At 37.8% G+C, this 9,903-nt stretch overlaps 2 protein-coding genes across 3 annotated transcripts; one reads left to right on the top strand and one right to left on the bottom strand.

The window, feature by feature from the left end:
* The first annotated feature begins 451 nt into the window (after positions 1 to 451).
* LOC113772279 (2S sulfur-rich seed storage protein 2-like) lies at positions 452 to 1,185 on the top strand. The gene has a single exon (XM_027316866.1). It carries the CDS (start codon positions 523 to 525, stop codon positions 985 to 987), a length of 465 nt encoding a protein of 154 aa, XP_027172667.1. The 5' UTR covers positions 452 to 522; the 3' UTR covers positions 988 to 1,185.
* A 1,754-nt stretch (positions 1,186 to 2,939) lies between these two features.
* On the bottom strand, positions 2,940 to 5,997 carry LOC113769979 (polyubiquitin-like). Of its 2 annotated transcripts, XM_027314323.1 has the most exons (3): positions 5,890 to 5,997; positions 3,774 to 5,321; positions 2,940 to 3,227 (listed from the first exon to the last, which is right to left on the bottom strand). In XM_027314323.1, the coding sequence occupies exons 2-3, from the start codon at positions 5,319 to 5,321 to the stop codon at positions 3,174 to 3,176; spliced, it is 1,602 nt and encodes a 533-aa protein (XP_027170124.1). In that variant the 5' UTR covers positions 5,890 to 5,997; the 3' UTR covers positions 2,940 to 3,173. The 2 variants fall into 2 exon arrangements, with proteins under 2 accessions (XP_027170124.1, XP_027170123.1); XM_027314322.1 differs by lacking the exon at positions 2,940 to 3,227 and having other exon boundaries at positions 3,486 to 5,321.
* Positions 5,998 to 9,903: the final 3,906 nt, after the last annotated feature.

Here is a 9,903-nt window from a genome sequence, read left to right as displayed (position 1 = left end):
GCAGGAAATGGGATGGTAGGTGTTCCAGATTTGAGCCACCTCAGTAACCCTCTCGAGTCTCTGCATCGCACCTGTATTTTCCTACCCTCTCCATCCTCCACGTACGTCTGCTAGTAAGGTGTTCCCTGCTTCTGCTAAATCTAAATCCTAATACAACCAGCTCAAAAGATGCATTGTTGAAATGAATTCACGAGATCGAGGTGGAAAGCGCCCCATTTGATGATCGCATAAAGCAAAATGCCTGCATGCTGATACATTATGTATGGCAGCATTCGCAAGGGCATCAACGTGTAGCCTTGAATCAAGAATCGATCGACACCTCATCACAAGTCCACCGATCCAATCCTCCGCATCTCACCATCTCCCTCAATTCTACCAAATTTTCTCCACTCGTCGAACATGCAGAGGTCAAGCTCTTCTATAAAATCCCCCTCATCCTCCGACTCCTACCACTCACCCCACTCTACGTCTCAAGCATTAAGGGAAAAAAAAAAAGGGTGATTAGTGCAGAAAGTGAGGAGAATGGCAAAGCTCACAGTCCTTGCAGCAATTTTGCTGGTGGCCCTTTTGGCTATTGCTTCAGCCACGGCCCACCGAACTACCATAACCACCACTGTGCTGGAGGATGAGGAGAACCCAGGACAAGGAGGGCAGTCGCAGAGATGCCAGCAGAAAATCCAAGAGCAGCAGCAGCAGCTCTGGCACTGCCAGCAATACTTGTCTCAGATGAGCCCTTCTGACTTGCGCATGTACCCGCTGCCGGGGCAACAAGAGGAGCACCTCCGGCCCTGCTGCCAGACCCTTGAGAACTTCGACGAGCAGTGCGTGTGCGAGGCGGTTATGCACGTTGTGAGGCAGCAACTGCAGCAAGGTGGAGGCTGGCAAGGGGAGGAGATGCAGCAGCAGGTTATGCAGAAGGCTAGAAACCTCCCTCGCAAGTGCAACCTGGAACCACAGCAGTGCCAAATCGGAGCTGTTTTCGTCTAGTAATTAACTTGTGTATGATGAACAAGGTTCACTTGGTTTCCGGCTTTTCTGGCTGGAGATTGAAGTGATGCCAATCCCCAATGTAGTTTAATAAAAAGCACGTGATCGTGTGTTTTGCTATGTGCCTACCTACTTTGTAGTTTTCTGGCAAGGTGAGTACGACCTTGTTTCTGAAAATGCTCGTATTTTCCTTCTTCAGATTCGCAAGCAGTGCTGATTTTCCCTCTTTATTGGGCGTGAACGGGATTTGTTAACTTCTGTCATGCGCCAAGACACAAGATCACTGGAACAACTAGTACTGATTGACCGTGATTTTATTTTTCATAAAAACCTAATGGCATAAAAAATCAAAATCTCAGAAAAATAAATAAGTTCTTGGTCCCCTTGCGCATCCGGCAGGGCTTTAATTAGGACAATAGTATTGCTCAAAATTGTCATCAGCTCATCTATCGAGTGTGCTCGTGAATTTAGATTTTAGATTCTGATTTAAAAGATCAGATTTTAAGATTCCTCACTTTAAAAAATAAGTTCATTTCATGTTTTGCTTTTATGTCTAGATTTTTTTTGTTCATTTTTTTTTAATTTTTAATAGAAGAAACAATTATCAGAAAGGTAGAAACATTCACGTTCTCCCTTCAAATTGCTTTAGTTTCTGAGAACTTCAAATTATTAGTTTCTAATGCAATGCAGCCAAACGATTTACTCGAACGATCAAAGATCACATAGCAGCATAAGTGCGATACAGACATCTGGCAAAAAGAAACCTACTCCAGAGAGCCTGCCTAAGCCCCAAGTAGCACTACTGCTAACCATCTCATCACCAAGTTCCCAATATATCCATATTAATGCTCAACTTTTTTTTTTCTTCTTTTAGAAAAAACCACCTAAGAATCGCATGATTGCAATGGCAAAGTTGATCAGCCTGGCTACTTTTATAGCTGCCGTATCAACCGTAAGTGCAGAGTCTTTGCCACTCGGCATCACCGTCAACCCCCGGTAATCCAAGGAGTCGGCTTTCTCCCGGAAAGCTCAGGCGGATCATGCGAAGAGCAGCTCAAGAGGCAGCAGCTGGACCGCTTGATTGAGGGGCTGAGAGGAACTCACGCAAACATTTCTACCAACACCATCACAGACCAGCAGCTGTCTGGAGTTTCTGGCTTTCGGTAATGAATGCCGCTGCCAAGCCATAAAGCAGGTGCTAAGGCAGGAGTTGGAGGAAATGGGGGCCAGTTGGGAGGATGATCCGCCGCAGGAGATAGCTAGGAAGGCAATTAACGTTCCTGAGCAATGCTCACATTCAACCCCTCCCATGCCCCATATTCCAAACAAGTCTTTTCAGAACAAGGACCAAGTGTTATGATTTATATTTTGCACGTTTGAGGTGATTCTCAGCATTGATCTGGTCAGAATGCTCTTTCGACTTTCTTGCTCGGCTCAAGCATACTTTACTGGCTCAATCCTACACCAGTTTTCACTCGGCTGCACAATAACTCAACAAACACAAATCAGATTACCAACCTTCTGATCAGGGAGTCGTCCTTTTCCTATTTCTTAAGCCCTCTTGTTATCAAGTATCATATTTAAGAATTACCTGGTTCATGAAACGAATTAGAAAAGCCTAGAGAACCCGAATTAGTCATGTCATACAATAACTGGCTTAGAACGTTCCTAAATCCAACAAATAAGTGTTCCCCCGATCAGTCACGAAAGATTAAGCATTTTGCAATGAACCCCAACGATTTACAATTTACGTAGGAATTTGCACAGAAGAACAGGAGCACTCCCGTGCCTGGTTCGACGCAATCTACCCCACCCCGCCTCTTGTAATTCAACACAAAATTATCCCTCCTTGCGAAAAGCTCACATCGAGTAAAGTAAGAATTTTATGAACAGCAAATCACAATATTTAAGGGCATATATTAAAGGACATAGTAAAAGTTCCATTCTCAACATGATACTCTAAGAACGAAAATGAAATTTTATTCAAAATAAAGGTAACACAGCCAATTTTCCCATAACAAGCTGTTTAACAAACAAACACCGCCACCAATCCCAGAAAACACGGCCACAAACACTATTAAAAGATCCATACAAAATGGCTTTATTTGACGGTCCGACCACCCATGCACAATAACACCAAGGCAAGTTCAGTTCAACACCAAGACAGCTTCAACAGAGTACAGCATTTAGAAGCCACCGCGCAAACGGAGGACAAGGTGGAGGGTGGACTCCTTCTGGATGTTATAGTCACGAAAGATTAGGCATTTTGCAATGAACCCCAACGATTTACAATTTACGTAGGAATTTGCACAGAAGAACAGGAGCACTCCCGTGCCTGGTTCGACTCAATCTACCCCACCCCGCCTCTTGTAATTCAACCCAAAATTATCCCTCCTTGCGAAAAGCTCACATCGAGTAAAGTAAGAATTTTATGAACAGCAAATCACAATATTTAAGGGCATATATTAAAGGACATAGTAAAAGTTCCATTCTCAACATGATACTCTAAGAACGAAAATGAAATTTTATTCAAAATAAAGGTAACACAGCCAATTTTCCCATAACAAGCTGTTTAACAAACAAACACCGCCACCAATCCCAGAAAACACGGCCACAAACACTATTAAAAGATCCATACAAAATGGCTTTATTTGACGGTCCGACCACCCATGCACAATAACACCAAGGCAAGTTCAGTTCAACACCAAGACAGCTTCAACAGAGTACAGCATTTAGAAGCCACCGCGCAAACGGAGGACAAGGTGGAGGGTGGACTCCTTCTGGATGTTATAGTCAGCCAAGGTCCTGCCATCTTCCAATTGCTTACCAGCAAAGATCAACCTCTGCTGGTCTGGTGGGATCCCCTCCTTATCCTGAATCTTAGCCTTCACATTGTCAATTGTGTCCGAACTCTCCACCTCTAGGGTGATGGTCTTTCCGGTCAAAGTCTTCACAAAGATCTGCATTCCTCCCCTCAGCCTAAGCACCAAGTGAAGGGTTGACTCCTTCTGAATGTTATAATCCGCCAGAGTGCGTCCATCCTCAAGCTGCTTACCAGCAAAGATCAACCTTTGCTGGTCTGGTGGGATTCCCTCCTTGTCCTGAATTTTTGCCTTGACATTGTCTATGGTATCAGAGCTCTCCACCTCAAGGGTGATTGTCTTCCCAGTCAATGTCTTGACGAAAATCTGCATGCCGCCCCTCAACCTCAGCACCAAGTGAAGGGTGGACTCTTTCTGAATGTTGTAATCAGCAAGAGTCCTTCCGTCCTCAAGCTGCTTGCCGGCGAAAATCAACCTCTGCTGGTCTGGGGGAATACCCTCCTTGTCTTGAATCTTAGCCTTGACATTATCAATGGTGTCAGAGCTTTCCACTTCGAGGGTGATAGTCTTCCCGGTGAGGGTCTTGACGAAAATTTGCATGCCTCCCCTAAGACGAAGCACCAGGTGGAGGGTTGATTCCTTCTGAATGTTGTAGTCGGCAAGGGTTCGGCCATCCTCAAGTTGCTTTCCAGCAAAGATGAGCCTTTGCTGGTCGGGGGGAATACCCTCCTTGTCTTGAATCTTAGCCTTGACATTATCAATGGTGTCAGAGCTTTCCACTTCGAGGGTGATAGTCTTCCCGGTGAGGGTCTTGACGAAAATTTGCATGCCTCCCCTAAGACGAAGCACCAGGTGGAGGGTTGATTCCTTCTGAATGTTGTAGTCGGCAAGGGTTCGGCCATCCTCAAGTTGCTTTCCAGCAAAGATGAGCCTTTGCTGGTCGGGGGGAATACCCTCCTTGTCCTGGATCTTGGCTTTGACGTTGTCAATAGTGTCGGAACTTTCAACCTCGAGGGTAATAGTCTTTCCAGTAAGGGTCTTCACGAAGATCTGCATCCCACCCCTCAAACGGAGAACCAAGTGGAGGGTGGATTCCTTTTGGATGTTGTAGTCGGCAAGGGTACGACCGTCCTCGAGTTGCTTTCCGGCGAAGATGAGCCTTTGCTGGTCCGGGGGAATGCCTTCCTTGTCCTGGATCTTGGCCTTGACATTGTCGATGGTGTCCGAACTTTCAACCTCAAGGGTGATCGTCTTTCCGGTGAGGGTCTTGACGAAGATCTGCATTCCACCCCTCAGACGGAGGACCAGGTGGAGGGTGGACTCCTTTTGGATATTGTAGTCAGCGAGGGTGCGGCCATCCTCTAGTTGCTTTCCAGCAAAGATCAACCTTTGCTGGTCTGGGGGAATTCCTTCCTTGTCCTGGATCTTGGCCTTGACATTGTCGATGGTGTCAGAACTCTCGACTTCGAGAGTGATGGTCTTGCCGGTAAGAGTTTTGACAAAGATCTGCATCTGCTCAGATGGAAGATCCGAATTCAGAAGTCAGAATCCAATTAATCGAAAAGAAGAACAATCACAATGTACAAAGCTAAAATCTTTCATGTATCTATATGCATCCACGGCAGATTAACAAAAAGTCTAATTTAAAATATAACTTTTTGTGCATCAAAATATCGTAGAAAGATGAATTCCAGATCCGTAAATTCCGAAAAATTCATAAGACCCCAGACCATAGATCTGATATTTAATCAAACCAGATTTTGGTAGTATGACTTTAATAGAAAAAATATAGTACCAGAAAGGAAATAATCCTTACTGGGCAACAAAATACAAATTTCTAATTTAAAAAACCGAATTTTCCAAACTCGCAAAACCGTCCCATCATCCAAAAATTGTCTAAATTCCGACAATAGATATGAAATCCCTAATCAAATATTTATACCTAAGATGAATTCTTATCTTGCTATGAAGATAAGATAAAGAAGAACAATAATTGGAAAAATATTCATACCTAAGATGATTTCTTACAATGAATATAAAACAAATAAGAACAAGAAGATAATCGGAGAAAGCCAATTACCTTGACAGAGAGAAAGAGAGAGAGAGAGAGTAGAAGGCTTTGACAAAGAAATTCAGAAATTGGAGCTGTGGACAGATGAATGAGCGATTGGCAACGGAGGAGATGGGATCAATTTAAAGACGTAATGACCGAATTATTACGAAATTGCCAGCCTGTGTCTGCCTATTGGGAAGGAACACGTGTCATCATGAGGTACATTGCACCAAACCTACACGGCAAGTCGGCAACGGCGAAAGGAATCCTTCTCCTATAATTTATTTGCTTTCCTTCCCTTTCTTTTGCGTGGCGGAGATAATTAGGAGCGCCTCCCTTGTCTTGTCTATACGTCCGCTCGCATCACGCAGACTGGCGCTTAATGATGTGGGTGCAATTTAAAAATATAATTTTATTAATTATTTTTATATAAAATTTTTCTTGCCAAAATAAATTGTAGTATTTTAATCTATTTAAAATTAAATAATGATTACTTTAGTAGTTATAATATAATAATAGGTTTGTTTGGATAGGGTATTATTTGAAATATTATTTGAAATAATTACTGTAGCATTTTTTGTGATGTGATGTATGTGAGATAAAAAGGTGGTTGGAAATATAAAAAGGTGGGTTGGAAAATGTGTTTATGATACAAGCGAAATATTATTTGGGATAAATTTTGTATCCAAACACTCCCTTCTAGAATCAGTCATCTTGTGAACATGTGTTTAGATGAGTTATGATTTAAAATAGTTATAAGCAATTACTATTTTAGTAATTTATGTAAGTAATATGTGATTTTCATGAGAGTAAAGTTGAACATATATAAAGTGACAAAAAAATGTCTATCCCAAACCCCTATTAATTCAATGATTGTAGATATAAAGTTGGTTTGTTTGGATTGGGTTTTATTTCCCCAAATTTATTTGCTTACATCATCATTACAATTTCCAATACACCTTTTTACCTTCCCAATTATCTTTTTATCTCACATACATCACATCACAAAAAGTGCTACAGTAAAAATATCTCTAATAATTCACAATCCAAACAGACCAAGTCGAGAAAAAAAATTTATGGTCTGTTCGACATCTATCGCCTTGACAATGGTCTGTTGCAAATCTATGGGTACCGGGCCGTGTCAGTCCGGCACCCAAAAGTTAGTCAAAGTCGGGAGGTAAAATTTTTTTTTTAAAAAAAAGTTGTCGGCTACCGGCTGACAAGGCTCGGTAACCAACAACTTATGCAAAAAAAACTGAATTTTTTATTAAAAAAAAATTGCAAGTGTTGAATCGGGGCTTATGGACAAAAAAAAAAAGGGCTGGCAGATAGATGTTGAGCACCCCGTGACTAATTTGCTTTTCATTTTTTTGGCTATTTTGTTTTTATATTGCACAATAAATTTATATTTATAAAATTATATAGTACATTAAAAATTACATAACAATTTTAACAAATAATTTTTCAACAATTTGAGAACTGCATCTTATTGTAAAATGAATGAGATTTTTTGGTTAAAATGGTCTTTGTTTAGTTTAACATCTTATAGAAGTAATTATTGATTTAACAAATCTGTTTTCATCTAGTTCTATTGTTCGAATTTGGAAACGTAATTTAATTAACTCCAAAAACAGTCGAATTTAGTACGTCAAGCGGCATAAATTTTTTAAAAAAATAAGAACGAAATTGTTGTATTGGAAAATGGGTGAAATTTTCAACATTATTTAGTGAATTTTGTACATGTCAAAATAAATATTGTGGTAGATTTTATTTTTTAATTGAGTTTCATATTTGAAATAATTGAGGCGTAAATATAACAAAAAGGGTTAGGATATCAAATATGATTAAAATAAAGGAACATGTGCAATTTTGGTTCTCCCAACGTTTGGTCTATGAGTTAAACTAATCCGTAATATTTTAACCAAAATAATTATCTCTTTGCAATTTTTTTATTTTAGCCAAATTTAGGACAACTAATACAAAACTATAATAGATAACGGTCAAATCAAGTTAGAATTAGTCAAAAGTTTGACTTCGTATTTTTTGGTCTCTTATGTTTTAAATAATTATATTTCAAATGAAATATAATGTGAATTAGATTGAATACATAAAAAATGTGGTATAGTTCTCATTCAAATCCTTAAAAGTAATCCACGTTGCTAAGACATATTAGTCTAAAGAGCATCTTTTCGTTATATTAATTATCAACAAATGATAATACATACATCATATATAAAAGAAAATTTAGTGAAAAAAGAAAATTTTAATTTGAGTATATAGTAACTTTAGTTGTGAATAGTATTAGGATATAAGTTTCAATCGGTTATGATCAGGTATTATGATTATAATAACAAATAAAGGTGATTACCAATATAAAGAACTCACATGAATTTTTAAAAAATTTCTTGCCATTTCTTCTTGTCTTTCCTTCATATTAAATTAAATATTTCAATAATACAATTTAATGTATTTATATTTATGTTCATCTTAAATTGATAATTTTATTGAATAATTTAAATAATTATAAAATCTTTATTTCAATTGAAACTTAACAGACAACTAGTTGAAATGCCAAAAAAAGAAAAAAGAAAATATTATTCATTCGACTCAATGACATATAGTTACTTATATTATAATAGAATATTTAATTAACTATTTTAATTTATCAAATATAAGTATTGGACATTAGCTGATGAATAAATTTTTAAGAGGACTTTTATTATAATTTTAAAATATATAACATTTTTTATCCATGCATAATTCGCTTTCTACTTCTTTGTGCGTCTCCACATAGTAGAGTTGGCCTCCTTGCATTGCTTCTACTTCTTATGTGTAGAAAAGTGAACTTTCCACCGAGAGTTTGCAATTTTTTTTTTTAAAAAAATTTGAGCCCGGTAGCCAGCTACAACTTTTTAAAAAAAAAAAAAAAAATTTCCCACAGCCCGGCAGCGATGTCAGAGCCCAAAAAAAAAAGACTGACTTTTGGGTGCCGGGCTGACATGGCCCGGTACCCATAGATTTGCAACAGACCATTGTCAGGGCGGTAGATGTCCGAATTTTTTTTTTCTCGACCATATTCTGAGTAATTAGCCTAGAGAAGTGAGCTATTTTCTTAAGAGGCAAGGGTATATTTGTCAATATATTAAGTTTTAGAAAAAGTGATACTTGTTTTGGGGGAGTGGCTATTAATTCAATGAATGCAAGGATATGAAATCATGATACAAAATTGAATAATTAAAATGATATAATTGTCTTAAGAAATAAGGGCATATTTTGTTTACACCAATCCCTTCGTTTGGTTTTAAGATTTCATTTTATTATTCATATTTTATGTAAAAGGAAATCTATATTTAAAACTTGTGTTTTGATTATCTAAATATTTTGTACTTATGTTTTTTTCTTAATGTACTATTGTCTTTGGAGGTTTCAAAATTAATTCTAACCAAAATGTGATGGTTTAAAGATTTCATTTTATTATTCATATTTTCTGTAAAAGGAAATATATATTTAAAAATTGTGTTTTTTCCTAATGTACTACATTTGGATTAGTTTTTTTTTGGGTGTTTTTAAAATATTTTACTGTAGCAATGTAGGTGAAAAACTTTTACTGCAGATGAGGTTATTTTTTGTGTTATTGAGCCTATTTTTTGTGCTTTTGAGGTTATTTTTTGTGTTTTTTGGTGTTTTTTAGGTTTTTTTTTGTATTTTTTTTGAGGTTATTTTTTGTTTGTATGTTACTGTAACATTATATATAAAAAACTTGTTTTTAAAAAAATGACCAATCCAAATGCAACTTGAGTAAAAATCTATTGTTTTAGTTAACAATTTAGTGCATACTATCAATTGAGTGCAAATCTATTCTTTAGTTAACAACTCAGTGGATACCATCTAACCATATGGTTTGTTTGGATTGGGCTTTATTTCCCCAAATTTATTTGCTTACATCATTATTACAATTTCCAATTCGCCTTTTTACCTTCCCAATTACCTTTTTATCTCACATACATCACATAACAAAAAGTGCTACAGTAAAAATATCTC

This window comes from Coffea eugenioides, chromosome 5 (genome assembly GCF_003713205.1).
Source record: "Coffea eugenioides isolate CCC68of chromosome 5, Ceug_1.0, whole genome shotgun sequence".
Taxonomy (NCBI): domain Eukaryota; kingdom Viridiplantae; phylum Streptophyta; class Magnoliopsida; order Gentianales; family Rubiaceae; genus Coffea; species Coffea eugenioides.
This window is presented reverse-complemented; position numbering and strand designations above follow the sequence as displayed.

What these genes read in the sequence shown, in the direction of transcription:
- LOC113769979 (XM_027314323.1), bottom strand. Translation starts at nt 5,321, where the DNA reads ATGCAGATCTTTGTCAAAACTCTTACCGGCAAGACCATCACTCTCGAA. An exon ending in GGACCTTGGCTGACTATAAC is followed by an intron (nt 3,228 to 3,773) that starts ATCCAGAAGGAG and finishes CGTGACTATAAC; the next exon opens with ATCCAGAAGGAGTCCACCCT.
- LOC113772279 (XM_027316866.1), top strand. Translation starts at nt 523, where the DNA reads ATGGCAAAGCTCACAGTCCTTGCAGCAATTTTGCTGGTGGCCCTTTTG.